This window comes from Crocuta crocuta, unplaced genomic scaffold, assembly GCF_008692635.1.
Source record: "Crocuta crocuta isolate KB4526 unplaced genomic scaffold, BGI_CrCroc_1.0 scaffold41, whole genome shotgun sequence".
Lineage (NCBI taxonomy): Eukaryota > Metazoa > Chordata > Mammalia > Carnivora > Hyaenidae > Crocuta > Crocuta crocuta.
This window is the reverse complement of record NW_027529428.1, coordinates 1,977,529-1,993,009: the sequence shown is the minus strand read 5'-3', so window position 1 is coordinate 1,993,009 and position 15,481 is coordinate 1,977,529. Positions and strand designations below refer to the sequence as shown.

General features: G+C 44.4%; 1 protein-coding gene across 11 annotated transcripts in view; it reads left to right on the top strand.

The window, feature by feature from the left end:
• LOC144227666 (transducin-like enhancer protein 4) overlaps positions 1 to 3,673 on the top strand; it is a 142,931-nt gene extending 139,258 nt beyond the window's left edge. For all 11 annotated transcript variants that reach the window (XM_077759349.1, XM_077759343.1, XM_077759342.1 and 8 more), the window contains one exon: positions 1,991 to 3,673. In XM_077759349.1, coding sequence (XP_077615475.1) covers positions 1,991 to 2,098 — 108 coding nt within the window. In that variant the 3' untranslated portion in view covers positions 2,099 to 3,673. The remainder of the gene's footprint in view (positions 1 to 1,990) is intronic.
• The last annotated feature ends 11,808 nt before the right edge of the window (positions 3,674 to 15,481 follow it).

Sequence of the window (15,481 nt, the reverse complement as noted above, 5' to 3'; positions counted from 1 at the left end):
TTCATAAGGCTCCTGAGTGCCCTAGAGGCAGGTGCTGGTGGTGTGCCTATTTTACAGCCAGGGACACTCCGCCTGAGGGAGGCTGGTGTCCTCGCCACAAGCCGCACAGGGTGGGGGTGGGGAGCCCAGACACTGGCCCGATGTACTATGTCTCCATGCCTCAGTCCCGTTTATACAGTAGAGCAGATATTGGGGCTCCTGGGTAGCTCAGTCGGTTAAGCATCCGACTTCAGCTCAGGTCATGATCTCATGGTTCGAGGGTTCGAGCCCCGCTTCGGGCTCTGTGCTGACAGCTCAGAGCCTGGAGCCTCTTTCAGATTCTGTGTCTCCCTCTCTCTCTGACCCTCCCCTGCTTACACGCTCTCTCTCTCTCTCTCGCTCTCAGAAATAAATAAAAATTAAAAAAAATTATACAGTGGAGCAGAGGCTGTATATCTTTGGTGATTTTCATGTGTGGGTTACAGCTTTAAAATGCTTATATTTAAAAAGTTTGAGCATGTTGCTTGAATACTTTTATTAGTATTGTTATTTCTTGGATTTTTTTTTTTCCCCAAAGAAGAGTGTTACGGAAAAATTTAGTAAATCTTGTTTAATTTCATAAATGTGTGTTCGTATTGACTCAGTGGTACTGTGTGTAGAGTGTGAAATTATTTAACGGAGGACCAAATGGTAGATGTGGTACACGTGTGTGCGCACAGTCTCGCTGCTCTCTGGCCATTACGTGTGAATTTCATCGACAAGTTGGAGAAGACCTCCTTTCTTAACCTGTACTTAGGATGGGTTTTGTTTTTTAGGAATAAAACAGATTTGCCGTTTTCTTGAATGAGTAGTATTAAGTCATCACAGAGTAGATCAATGCAGTTGAATCAGAAAATATATATATTGAGTGAAAATACTGTGCAAGACAACCAGTAGGACAAAAATAGCTAATTCCTGCTGTCGTGAAGTTTATAATTTAATACAGTGGGTTTTTTTTTTTGTATTCTGGCTTACAGCCTTTCTGGTGAAACACTAGTAGTGGGTTAACATCTGCATATCAGATATTTTTTGTGTGTGTTCAAAGTTCCGGTTAAAATCCTGTGGGCTTTAGGGGTGCCTGTGTGGCTCAGTCGGTTAAGCCTCTTAACTCTTGATTTCGGCTCAGGTCATGATCTCACAGTTGGTGAGACTGAGCCCCCTATGAGGCTTCGCGCTGACACCACAGAGCCTGCTTGGGATTCTCTCTCTCCACCTCCTCTCTGCCCCTCTCTTCCTTCCCCCCACTCACACTCTCCCTATCTCTCTCTCTCAAAATAAACTTTAAAAACAAAAAATAAAATCTTGTGGGGTTTTGTTTGTTGAGCACAGTTCAGTTAAAACTTGACATTGAACCCCTTGAAGGTAGTGTAGTTGAACATGGTATCCAGGGCTCTTAAGTATGTCCATTTCTAACTGGTGAACATCTCCGCACTTGGAGGTTTGCGTTCTTTTTTTTCACACAGGAGAAAATTAGACTTTCTATTAGAAATATTTTTACATTCCCAGTTTGAAAAGATGTAGTGTTTTTGATACCATTTTCCACTCGAACTCTGAGGTGGCAGGCAGGTGAGATGTCTTTACCTGTTTGTCCGGGAAGGAGGCTCGGACGGGTCGAGTGAGTGTGTGGTGTTCCACAGCTCGCCCTGAGTCCAGGCCATCTGAGCTGGGGCTTTTTCCGCTCTTTACCGTGTGGGGAGCAGGATCGGGAACCGGGCGTTGCTTCTTCAGCCCCGTGGCTCGTACCCCTGGCCTGCCGGCTGCCTTGCGTCCCCAGTGCCGGAGCCTGTAAACAGCGCGGGCGGCGTCCTGAGAAGTGCCCCCCCGGCGCGCCATTGAAGGAGGTGTCGGGCCTGTCTGTCCCTGCCTCGGCGCTCTGTCGGGACATCGGGACCTGTGTCCGCTGTGTGCTTTCCAGTCCTGCCTCACGGGTGTGTCCTTCAGTGCCTCACTTTTGTGTCTGTTTCCTTCCCAGTCCAAAGAATCCTCATCGGTGCTTAGCTGTGACATCTCTGTGGATGACAAATACATTGTCACTGGCTCTGGGGACAAGAAGGCCACGGTTTATGAAGTTATTTATTAAGGACAAATCTTCATGCGAACTGGACCCCTTCTCCCCGTAGCACTTTGTTCTGCCCTTCTCCTCCCCTGCATCTAAAACCAACGATGCCACATGCTCACCGTAGCTGTGGGGCCTCACCCCATCCTCACCCCCCAACTTCCTCCTCGCTGTTGAATTGTGAATACTCATTAAGAACCTGTGATACCAAATCTTCAGCTCTCGACTGGAAGAACATGGAGTAACCATACTTAACCGAGACGGAATCTTGAATTATGTATTATATCTGTAATATATTTATTTTGTTTAAAGAAGGCTTTCTAACTTTGACTGAATAAAGCTGTCTGCTCCTGCATTGATAATGAAGATGCGTTGTATTTGATACCCCTCCCCCCCCTTTTTTTGGCAAAGGAGGGGAAAGGAAGGTTTAAAATAATTGATTAAAAATGTCACTAAATGTAGACTAAGGACTGTATAGAGATGTGTAATGTATAATTACATATGGAAGCAATATGTTGCTGTGTTGTTAGATTTTTGTTTCTGTTTTTGTTTTCTGCTTACTTTAAATGTTCAGAAATTTGAACAATTAGAACATGACAGGCCACGTTGCATTCATTTGAGTCTGTTTGGACAACTTTAACCAATATATCTGTAGCTTTAGATGCTCTTTGATAAACGTAATGGGACTTTTTCCTTTTTCCTTTTCAACTTGTTGACAAGTGTCTTTGTAATAAGTTTTTAATTCCTTTTTTTATTGTATTATAGACAGATGAACAAATTAAATCTGGCCTAAAGAGAGAACTTAATCCCTTCCGGATATTTTTGCCACGTTTCTTTGCAAAGGGAGCTGAATACCTTCGGGCAATGTTGTCATTAGCGAGAAATGATGGGCTGTTTTTTGGCATGTTCTTTGGGAACCGCACAGACTCACGGGACCCCTCCCTGAGGGGCAAGTCTTTTACAGAACAAGGACGGCAGAGAAGATTTGCAAGGACCTCCCTCTGGAAACCAGAAGGAATGGACTCTCACCTGGGAGGAGGACTTGCTTTCTTTACCTCCAGTTCTTTCCCTGTCTCGGTTGGATGTCCCCGAAATGGACGCAGGCTGTGCCGTTGTGCCAGAAACATTGTGTTCTCTTTTATGTTGTTGTTGTTGCTGTTCAACTATGATATGTGACTCCTTTTGTTTTTTATTATTATTATTTTTTGTTTGAATGCTTTAAAAATCCTTTAAGTCTGTGGATCTGCTGATGTACAGTGCCTTCGCTGCTATGGATCAAAATCAAGAGAACTGTGTAGATAAACTTTATTGTACAAGTAGAAAATTACTTAATTTCATACTAGAAATGGATGGATGCTGCAAGTTGAAATGGACTGTCCATTGACGTTCCTAATGTGGTAGCAGAAAAAAAATGGTGTCTTAAGTGCTTAGTGTTTGATGTCATTAACGGTTTCGTAAAACTCTACAGTGTAGAAAGATTTTGATACTAAACTGTGCATTGTACATAGTTCTAATGCATCGTATTGACCACCAGTACTTCTATAACGGTAGATTGTGCGTTCAGACTTTTAAGCATTAAACATAAAATAACTTCTAGTACGCTCATTTCTAATTCTTTGTTCTGCTGGCTCTGGTTTATGTTCTGTCTGTGGCTTTGCCACTCCTATACACTGAACATTACTGGTTTTATTCAAGGGAGGCTGGCGTCATGTGGCCTTTATCGTTACTGCCATTTTAGTTTCGTGTTTAATTTCACTTGACAAGACCTCGAGGGGAGAGCGGATGGACGTTCTTAACGGACGTGTTGCTACCGAACATATAACAAGGTGCCTCCTTGGTTTATACAAATATGGTCTTTGGAAATGTCAACGATATTCAGATGCCTTAGAGCTGCGCTGTTCCGTATGGTTCCACTAGCCATTTGTGGCTCAGTTTAACTCCATTAATTTTTTTTAAGAAAAGTCAGTTTATTAGTCACACTAACTGCATTTCAAGTATCCAGTAGCTGCATGTGGCTAACGGCTACCATATTGGACTACTGAAATTTATAGAACATTTCCATCATCACAGAAAGTTCCGTGGGACCAGCGCTGCTTTAGAATTAGATCCCACATGCCATTTCTGGCCATTAGGGCTTGGGAAACCTTTCCAGTGTGACACACTGGAGTCGTTGAAAGCACGAGGCCCTTCGGGCCCCTGCTGGTAGGCTGTGTGAAGATTGGACATAAGGAGGTGCTTAGAGAATTCTAAATTCCTGAGACTCCAAACCCTGGCATTTTAAGGATCTACTGGGTAGAAAGAAGGCTGGGCTTGGGGGCCCCCACTGTGGTCTGGAGTGTGCTCTGTGATCTGCTGTGAGAGAGATGGACAAAGTATAGAGATTTGGAGTTTTAAAAAAAATCCCTTTAGTACAAGGAATATGACACTCAGGTACCATGGTTGCACCTCTGGAAGGAGAAAGTGCCTGCCTCAACAAGCTGGAGTTCCCCTTGGGTATCTGGGGATCAAGTCTCTGATGCCCTTCCATTGTCTCTTTAGGGAGACCCACAACACTGGCTGTTCTACGGGGTTAAAAGTTGAGCTGAATGCGTATATACAGACCTAGCATTTTAAGATTAATGAACATCAGTTTCCTCTCTCTGTCCAGGTTTTATCAGATTAGATTTTTATGTCTTGGACAGAACTCTCAGGCCTGGACTAATCTACACAAAAATCTTGATGTTGTCATTATAACTTGGTTTACCATAGTTTTCGCCCCAAGTGTGGTCTGGCAGAGCCTGAAGAACTACCAAGATAGGAATCACCTGAAACCAGAGAAAACTTGGTTCCAGAGAAGGAACAGTGGTGTGGGACTGGAAGGCTGACTTACCTAGAAATACCGAGAAACAGAGACTCAGGACTGAAGAGGCCATCAAGACTTTTCTCCTAAGATAGATAAAACATGGTGACAAACTCCAAGACCTTTCAAATTGTTACAGATAAACCCCTCGCTCTTGGGCCACTAGTTAGCAGTGTGGTTTTGTGTCCAACAACCTGCTAAAGGTCCTGGAGGGTATATGCTGACGCTAACTGCAGCCCCTTAACCCGTGAGATCTCGAGAAACTCGGCTTTATACCATCTCAGGTAGCCACAAAATAGCTGGGATGTCACAGCCACGAGCAGGGGAAATTGACGTCCTGTAGTCAGACGGCAACATTCTGGGCAGAGACACAGCCAGGCCACCCGTGATCCCCTCTGTTACCAGCTGGCCCTTCTGCACCCTCAATCTGGATGGTCTTTTGCTGGGGCTGTAGAACCTGGACACAAAATACCCAACTTAGAGTGTGTGTCTTTTGGTACTTGGGGCAACTGTAAGGAAATGTGTGGAATTCCTTGCCCAGCATTAAGTAAGAAATTGCTAAGTTAGACATCGGTACCAAAACAACAATAAAATGTCTTGATACTTCTGGAGGCCCATTTCTATAGCTCTCCAGCTCCTGGGCAAGCTGTAGAGTGCATCCCGCAATCAGCTCTGGGTCTTGTCTCTCACCGGGGGCGTCGGCAGTAGCAGCAACAGCTCACAACAACCCCTGTTCTTCTGAGCTAACGCTCTTTCTTTGCCTTTCCGTTCCAGCTTTGATTCAGGACTGACCATGGAAATGGCTCAGTTTTGGTAACCCGAGTACATCAGAAAACCTCTCAGGTATTACATTTTAACAACAATGGTGTCTTAATGGTAGGAACTAACTCTATAAGCTGCTGTCAACACCTTAGTTTACTTTTGTTTGGGTTTTTGGCAGCAAGTGACAGAATCTTTTGGGTCCCCAGATAGAAATTAGTAGGGAAATGTCTCTGGTTCACCTCTCCCCGGGGAAGGAAATTCTCCTCTGGATCTTACATGAGGAGAAGTCCTAGGGCTGCCTTTAGTCCAGAGGAAACCAAGAGTACAAGCATTTTCACAAAAATTGTCCCTTTTGATCTCACAACAGCCTAGACGGGCTGGGTGCCAGAGTACTGAATTTACACAAAAGCGCACAGAGAATCAGAAGAAAACAATTTGTCTAAATCCTCTATCTCCCAGGAGAGAGGGTGGGCCAACCTCAACCCCAAGGCTCCAGATGTGGGGTTCGAAATCTGTGCCGTCTGCCCAGCATGGCAGATTTGGGGTCTTCCACCCACCTTGCTGCTTTCTGCCCTCCAAGCTTCCTATAAGCCAGCTGGCTTGGGATTTAGGCATCGCAGAACCTATTGAAAACTTAATCACACGGGCACCTGGGTGGCTCAATCAGTTAAGCAGTTAAGCATGTGACTTTGGCTCAGGTCATGATCTCGCGGTTCGGTAGTTGGAGCCCTGTGTTGGGCTCTGTGCTGACAGAGTCTGGAGCCTGCTTCGGATTCTGTCTCTCTCTCTCTCTCTGTCCTTCCCCTGCTCACGCTCTTTCTCTCTCTCCCTCCCTTCCTCCCTCTCTCTAAAATAAAAACATTTAAAATAATCGCACATCGTCCCTGGAGTCCCTAGGACTTGTGTGCCCACTGTAGAGAGGGGTGCATACAAGACAAAAGCCCACTTGGGGCCGAGTAGACTTTCCCAAGGGCAATCCTCATGACCTTGGTGAGCCTGGGTGTCACCTTTAAGGTGACATCGTGGCTTAATGCGAATACTCTAACAAGCTTTATGTTACTTTGGAAGAAGACATAAACTCACCTGAAATGTCATGCTTTAGTTGACTTCAGCCCAGCAACACTAACACACGCACCAGAAGGTACTGGTGAGCTCTATTTGAATTCTGAGAATTTAGGCAGTAAATGTTTGGACTCTACTGAAGTGGAGTTCAAACTAATGGCCAAATGGTTTTTAGCGGCCCAGCATTTCTCCACAGACCTAGGTAGACCTCACTGGCCATCGTCAGGGATGGAGCAAAACCCCCAGATCACCGTGCATCCAACAAAGGAGTTTTCTTTAGGACAACTTCCTATTATTGGAAGAGCTTCATTTGGATGCCTCTTTGCCTCAGGAGTTTAGCTTAAACAAATACTATTCACTTCAATGTCTTTGGAGTCAAGTTTAGCATCATGTGCCTAATGCGGAGAAGCCTGGTGCTGCTGAGAAGGAAGCTCCTTTCCCCAAAGCCTGTTGGTCTTTCTCAGGTGAATGAAATCAAGCCGGTCTGTGGAGTAATTGAAGAAATCATCTGTTAAACTTTGCTCTTAAATCTCCTTCGGATATTAATAGCCCCTTGTGTTTTTCCTCCAAGTAGACAATCACTGTTAGCGAAATGGGATTTCAGGCTTTACGGCTGAGTCAGAAATTCAGTTTCCACACTCAGGACCAGTCAACGCCACTGGGCGCAACATCTGTGGGCCTCAACGTTTTAATGGAACACGAACAGCCTCCTGGGCATGTATTGGCTGTGAAGGTTACTCTGAGGACAAAGTTCCTGGTTCACTTGTTCCTGAGCTGAGGTCTTCAAACACAAAGCATTAAGTGCCCCTCATGGGAACTTTAGTGGTGACTCAGGCTGACTAAAAGTGAAGGATTTGGCGATAATCCCTCAGCGGTGGACTTGCTTGCCCACTGAGAGGCTTGGCTGAGGCGGTTGGTCTGGGCCCACATGGCTCTGCAGACAAACCCCTGTGTGGACAGCTTTGGGCTGAAGTACCAAACAGACCTGAGTTCAACTCCTCCAGACCTTCAGCAGATGACATCTCCACCTCACAACATTTTGTGTTTGCTTGAATATGTGCTTTTCATGCTGAAGATTTGTTTTCATCGGAGTTACAGAGAACAGTGTTATTGTGGAGTCTTTCATACACCGATTGCTGTTAAGTTGTAGACTCATGTGAGCTTGTAACCTGACCACAGAGCTGCAGGGTCGAATAAGATAAGGCAGATTGGTGTTTGAGCTTATATAGGTGTATATATTATATTGAGATATAATTGACATATTACATTGCGTAAAATGAAGATCTACTACTTGATGATTTGATACATGCATATGTTGGGGGATGATTACCACAATAAGGTTAGTTAACACATCACCTCACATAATTACGATTTGTGTGTGTGTGAAAACATTTAAGATCTACTCTCATACAAATTTTCAAGCATACAATGCAGTGTTGTTACCTATAATCACCATGATCCCCAGAACTTCTTCACCTTTTAATTAGTTGTTTGTACCCTTTGGCCAGTATCTCCCCATTTCCCCCAACACCCTGCCCTCGGCCCCTGGCAATCACTCTTCTACACTGTTTTCATGAGTTTGGCTTTTGGGAAATTCCACACACAACAGAGATCATTCAGCATTTGTTTTCCTCCATCTGACTGATTTCACTTAGAATAATGCCCTCGAGGCCCATCCATGTTGTTGCAAATAGCAGAATTTCCTTCTTTGTAAAGACCGAATAATACTCCATTGTGTTTATAAACCACAACTTTTATCCATTCATGTGTGGATGGACAGACACTTGGGTTGTGTCTATTTCTTGGGTATTGTAAATAGTGCTGCAATGAGAATGGGGTTGCAGATGTCTCTTCAAGATAGTAATTCATCTCAAGGTGCCTGGGTGGCTCAGTAGGTTAAGCATCTGACTTCGCTCAGCTCATGATCTCATGGTTCGTGAGTTCGAGCCCTGCCTCAGGCTCTGTGCTGATGGCTCAGAGCCTGGAGCCTGCTTCATATTCTGTGTCTCCCTCTCTCTCTCTGCCCCTCTGTCTCTCAAAAATAAATAGTTAAAAAAATTTTTTAATAAAGATAGTGATTCATCTCCTTTGGACATATACCGAGGAGTAGGCTTGCTGGATCCTATGGAAGTTTTGTATTTCTTTCAGGGGTGCAGCTGGACTGTTCATGCAGCCCAGCTCCAGGGCCCTTGCAGAGCCTACAAAGTTGGGTGGGCTTCTCTCCAAGGGTTCCTGCGCTTCAGCCAAGCGACTGGAGCTGGTTCACAGGCCACTTCCAAGTCCACGGTTGGCCAGCGGTCTACGTGCCTATCACGGATGCACAGGTGGGCGTAACTCCTCCCGGATCCCTTGCCGTATAAGCCAATGGGGCTGTTGCTGCTGCTGCCAGGAACCCCCACGGGCTGGTCAGTCCCCTGGGGGCGAGCCTGTCTTCTCAAGATGGCTCTCTCCAGGCTTGGGCTGCTCCGGGATTTCCCAGGCTCCTACCTGGACCCCAAAGGCCCCCACAAAGGCACTTCTGTCCGGGGGTAGATGCCTGGCCATTGCTGCTGAGCATGGGACACAAGCGCAAGACTCACTCGGCCACCTCGCTGACCTCGCTCTCCCAAGGTTTCTCTTTTCAAAAATTTTAACGTTCTCCCCTCCCCCTGTTGTTTTTGTGTTTTTGTTTTTTGCTGTGAATGATTTAATTGCATCATGATTTACCTGGCATTTTTAGAAAATTAAAGAGTCCATGCTGTTTAATTTTCCAAATAACTGAAGTTTACTCGAGAACCAAAACTTAAAAGAAAAACCTTTTCGACAGAAAAATGTCCAAAAGTATTGAACCTCTCTTTTGCCTTGAATTCCCTTCAAAAGATGTTATAAACTTTACTTTTTTAATGTTTATTTATTGAGAGAGAGAGACAAAGGGCACATGTTCTAATGGGGGGGGGGCAGAGAGAGGCAGGACAGAGAATCCCAAGCAGGCTTTGTGCTGTCAGCACAGAAGTTGATGTGGGGTTCCATCCCATGAGTGAAGAAGAGTCGGACACTTAACTGAGTGATCCTGGCACCCCAAAAATTCTATACACTTTCCTGATGCCAAAAAGTCAAAAGAACACTTGCTTTGCTGTGTTGTATATAACTCCTGGGCTTTTATTAGTATTTTCTTTACTGAAAACTAGAGGAAGAGCCATGAAGCTAACTGCTTTATTCCCATCTTTATTTGCAGAACATCCCCATGAAATAAAGGCCTGTGTTCTCAAAACTTCCTTGAAATCCTTGGGTCCACGTATATTGGAGACTAGAGATTGGTTTTGGATTTTGAAAAGGTCAGATGTTACATGCGCCATACAGGACCTCATATCAGCAGCGCTCACAGCAAGCACACTCATATTTCTAAGCATGACATGAATGCTCCTACTAAGCAGAGGTTAAGTGAGGACCGTGAACACCCCACAACTCTGTTTATGGCAGTTTTGTCCCAAATGCATCACAAAAAAAAAAACTTCCGATGTTCTTCAAATGTTCCATCTTGGAATTGTGAAGAAGGGATTTGTGGGCCTGTTATGCCCATTTCACAGATGAGAAATCAGATCCACAGAGGTGGAGTGACTTGAATGACACCAGGGCCAGTGTCTTTCATGTCTCTCCACTGTTAGCACATCAGGGTCTGGAACAAGGTTGCCCAGAATGTTCCCTGGGTTATGCAACTTCTACAAGCTCTCTGCATCCTTCTTCACATCAGTTACTGATAATTAGTTTCATTAAGTCCAAGGAAAATCCCATACCTTTTCTAAAAAAAACAAAACAAAACAAAACAAAAAGGTGGAGAGAGGCCTAGACATCTATCTCTGAGAAGTTTGTTCTTGGTTTGATGCTATTTTCTATGTGACTAAAAGTCTGATCTTTAGACAAGAGGCATTACACTTTAATGGTCACAAAAACATCAGCAAAAAGCATGTGGCATCAAAAGTATCTTTCAAATTTTCTGAATGAAAGTGTCCTAAACCATGTTTGGGTTTTTTTCTCTTCCAAACTTTAAACTTTTCTTTTTTTACTTTTGATATTACTCTTATGTATCACTCTTGATAGAATAGCGTGGGTTGTTCCTTTTTTTGGGGGGGGGGCTTGTTTCTTTTATTTTTAAAAAATTTTTTAAATGTTTATTTTAAGAGAGAGAGAGCAGGGGACGGGCAAAGAGAGAGGGACACACAGAATCTGAAGCAGGCTCCAGGCTCTGAGCTGTCAGCACAGAGCCTGATGCGGGGCTCAAACTCACAAACCATGAGATCATGACCTGAGTTGAAGTCGGAGGCTTAACCGACTGAGCCACCCAGGTGTCCCTCTTTTATTTTTGAAAAGCACTTTGTGGTATGTGCAATAGCCTTGTTTGAAAGATGGGCCACATGGGAAGATTTTCTTTGATTACTAGCGTGGGTTTTGATTCATGAGCTCATAAAGGCTCAACCATGGTAGTTAAAACAGAATCGTTTACAGTTGTGTTAAAACTAGACTGAGATAACAGAAGTCCTGCTCACAGGACGGATTGAGCTGCGGGGCAAAGGACACAGATTGCTTGAAATCCTAGGAACCGCTGTTCTAGATCCCAAAAGGCATTTTGATCTATTGCTGTAGTTCGGGACGGTTTGATTACGTACTCTGAGTGCTTATATATCACACACCTGTATTAAAAAGGTCACTTCTCTGGACCCCCAAGAAAAGAATTCTTGGGGAATTCGGAGAGATGTTTGTGTCATTTTAATTAAGATTTCAGCACAGAGCTTGGACCAGTTAGGTTACCATCTGAATTGCTTTGCTGTGAAACACAAGAGTTGCCAGAGAGTCAGTGGAGAAATGCACAGCTATTTGGACAAGGCCATAATTGGTTCCCTAGAGGAGAATGGGGGCAACTAGGAGTGTTTTAAGCATATTCAGGATCATCTTTTAGGGATGTTGCAAAACTATAATCCTGTTCATCTGTGGTCTCTCAAAAATCTCCAACAGTCCAGGGAGCAATCACTGTGTCGGGAATTGAACCCGGATCCCTGGCTCACTTGCCTCTTTGGAGACAATATGTTGTATCCATTGCCAGTGACTGGCACGGCAGGCAGCAGGAAATGTTAGCTCTGCCCTTGCTTCACCCGACTTCTCTCGTGTTGTGACAAGACAGCATTTTCAGTGGATGTTTGCTCTCAGGATATTTGTGTGATTAATTTATCCGTATAGAAGTGGCCATGTAAAAATGTGGCAATAATCAAGGAGTTTAGTAACTGTATTGAAAAAAATCTATTTGTACAACTTTTTATAATGCAGATGGAGGGAAGTTTTTTAAAAGAACACTTGATTCAGGGCACCTGGGTGGCTCCGTTGGTTGAGGGTCCAACTTCAGCTCAGGTTATGATCTTGCAATTTGTGGGTTTGAGCCCCACATGGGACTTTGCACTGGTAGCACAGAGCCCGCTTCGGATTCTCTGTCTCCCTCTCTCTGTGCCCCTTCCCCACTAGCAGACTTTCTCTCTCCCTCAAAAAACAAATAAAAAAATTTTTAAAATGAAAACGGGTTCTATTCCACTAGGATCATACCTTAATGTCCAAGCAAATGCACCCCCTCATCCGATGTGTGTGGCTCCCAATATTAAAGGGATATTGATGGAAAAATTTGTGTCTTTCACTCAGAGGCCACCTTCTTTGCTACATATCTTTGCAAGAGATGCTTCTGTCTTTTAGCATTATGTTTGTGGCTCAAATTACATCTTACTTTAAAGCATAAAGTTTGCTGAAAGTGCAAACAAACTATTGCACATGTATTCAACAAATGCTTATTACATAGCTCCACTGTGTTTCAAGGAACTGAGCTAGACACTGGAAATATAGAAATGGACAGAAGAGAGATGGTCCCTGACCTCACAGAGTTTAGGAATGAAATAGGACTTCATGTAAGTCATTATGTGATTACCACATAGTTGGGTGCATCGAATGCTGGGGGCATTCAGAACACTCTAGGACCACATGGAAGGGAGCATAGCCCAGACTTGTAGAGTCAGGGTAGAATTCTGGAAGTTAGGATCAGCATAGGCTTCCAGAAGAAGTGAAAAGGCTAAACCTGAAGAACTCAGATGGGGAATTCATATATATGGGCGACCACTCAATACAGAAGAAACAAGTGGAAATCCCTAGAGGTGACATCTTCAAAGAACTTAGAAGCCCTTTGGCATGGCTGCTGGTTGGAGTGTAGTTAGCTGGGCTTAAAGTCCAAGGGCAGTCAGACCATGAAGACCCTTGTGAGCCTTGTAAGCATTTAGAACTTTCCACTAAAGGCAATGAGGATCTATGGCATGTAGAGAATAGACAAGAAAGATGGCAGACTGTAGTCAGGGATGACTTTGGAAGAAAGTGGAGCAATTCAAGTGAGAGACAATGGTGACCTGAACAGAGGGCGTGACAATGGAGATGTGAGTGGGCCCTAGAGACACAGAAGATGCCATGAATAGAGCTGACCAGCACTGAGCAGCTCCATGCATGCTGAGTGGAGGTTTTTGTGTTTGTTGTTCTCTTCTACTGGGCAAGCAACAGAAAGTATCTTTGACCAACTTAAGCAAAAATGGGATTTCTTGGAAGGCTATCAGCATAGGTCACAAAATCGACAAGTAAGCTAGACAAGCAGTCTGGGGATCCAAGAAACAGAGCGCTTTGACTCTTCAGAGTCTTCAAAAGCCCAAGGAGCCATTTTTGTTTTTGGAGTGCTGCCATAAAATGGGTTGGTTCCAATCTTCTCTGACTTATCAAGTATATTCACTCAGAATTCAAAGGCTCAGATCCAGATGGCCAACAGATACATGAAAAGATGCTCAACATCGCTCATCATCAGGGAGATACAAATCAAATCACATTGAGATACCACTTCACACCAGTCAGAGTGGCTAAAATTAACAACTCAGGAAACAACAGATGCTGGCGAGGATGTGGAGAAATGGGAACCCTCTTGCACTGTTGGTGAGATTGCAAACTGGTGCAGCCACTCTGGAAAACAGTGAGGAGGTTCCTCAAAAAATTAAAAATAGAACTACCCTGTGATCCGGCAATAGCACTGCTAGGAATTTATCCAGAGGACACAGGAGTGCTGAGGCATAGGGGCACATGTACCCCAACGTTCATAGCAGGGCTTTCAACAATAGCCAAATTATGGAAAGAGCCCAAATGCCCATCAACTGATGAATGGATAAAGAAGATGTGGTTTATATATGCCATGGAATACTACTTGGCAATGAGAAAGAATAAAATCATGCTATTTGCACCAACGAGGATGGAACTGGAGGGTATTATGCTAAGTTAAATAAGCCAGTCAGAGAAAGACAGATATCATATATTTTCACTCATATGTGGAACTTGAGAAACTTAACAGAAGACCATGGGGGAAGGGAAGGGAAAAAAAGAGCTACAGAGAGGGAGGGAGGCAACCCATAGAGACTCTTAAATACAAAGAACAAACTGAAGGTTGATGGGGAAGGGTGGGGGAGAGAGGAAAATGGGTGATGGGCATTGAGGAGGGCATTTGTTGGGATGAGCACTGGGTGTTTTATATAAATGATGAGTCATGGGAATCTGCCCCCAAAACCAAGAGCACACTGTATACACTGTATGTTAGCCAACTTGACAATAAATTATATTTTAAAAAAGGAATTCAAAGTCTCAGGAAAGAAAATCTGAGTGGGCCAGCATAGACCCCATCTCCAAATCCCTAGCAGCCAGGGTTGGTATGTTCTTTTACCAGTGACCTGGAAGAAGGAGGAAGGTCAACCAGAGCAGTAGCCTCAATGATACGGAGAGGGGCGGGGAGAGGAGTCAAACTTTAGGCCCAGGTCTGCAACCTGGGCAACTGGTTAGATGAGAGCATCGTCCCCTGAGACAGGAAAAGGCGCAGGTTTGAAGCATGGAGTGGCATTTCGCATCGAACACATGCATGAAGAAGTCTTGCCGGAAAGTGAAAATACATGCCTGGAACAAAGAGAACAATATCTAGGCTGAGGAGAGAGTCCTCAGTACTCACATGGTCGTAGAATCCATAGGGATTGGAGGAGAGGGTGTAAGGAGAGTGTATAGTATGAGAGGGGAAGACAGGCTGAGACAGAATGCTTAGAATTAACACGGGCGGATCTAAGAGGTAATAGAGGTAGAATAAGTTTGATCCAGGCTGGTGTTGCCAGCCTTGGAGATGGTGGCCAATTATTCCCACCTTCTGGTATTCACACCAGTGTGTGGTCTCCCTCCCCCGTGGTACTGGAATTGATGTGTGTTACCAATAGAATGTGCAGACATGACACCATTTTAGGTTATAGGACACAATGCCTTTTGTTTTGCTCTCTCTTTCCTGGATCTTCCCCTCTGCCCTCTGCCATGCTGTGAGTACCCTCTGGAGAGGCCCATGCGATGAGCAATTCAGGCCTTTGGTCACTGTCATGTGAGTGAGCTCGGAGGCCAATGCTCCAGCCCTGGGTAAGCCCAGGCGACTACAGCCCCTGGTCACACGTTGTTGGTGGATTCCTGACAGATTCCGCAGCAAAATCACCTGGTTGAGCTGCTCCCAGATTTATGACCACAGATAGGGTGAGATGATAACTTTTTGCTGTTTTAAACCACAGAGTTTTGAGGTAACCTGTCATACAGCCAGAGATATTAAGCACAAAGCTCCCTGTAACCTGGATTTTTAAACAAATTAAATTCCAGCATAGTTAACACACAGTGTTATATTAGTTTCAGGT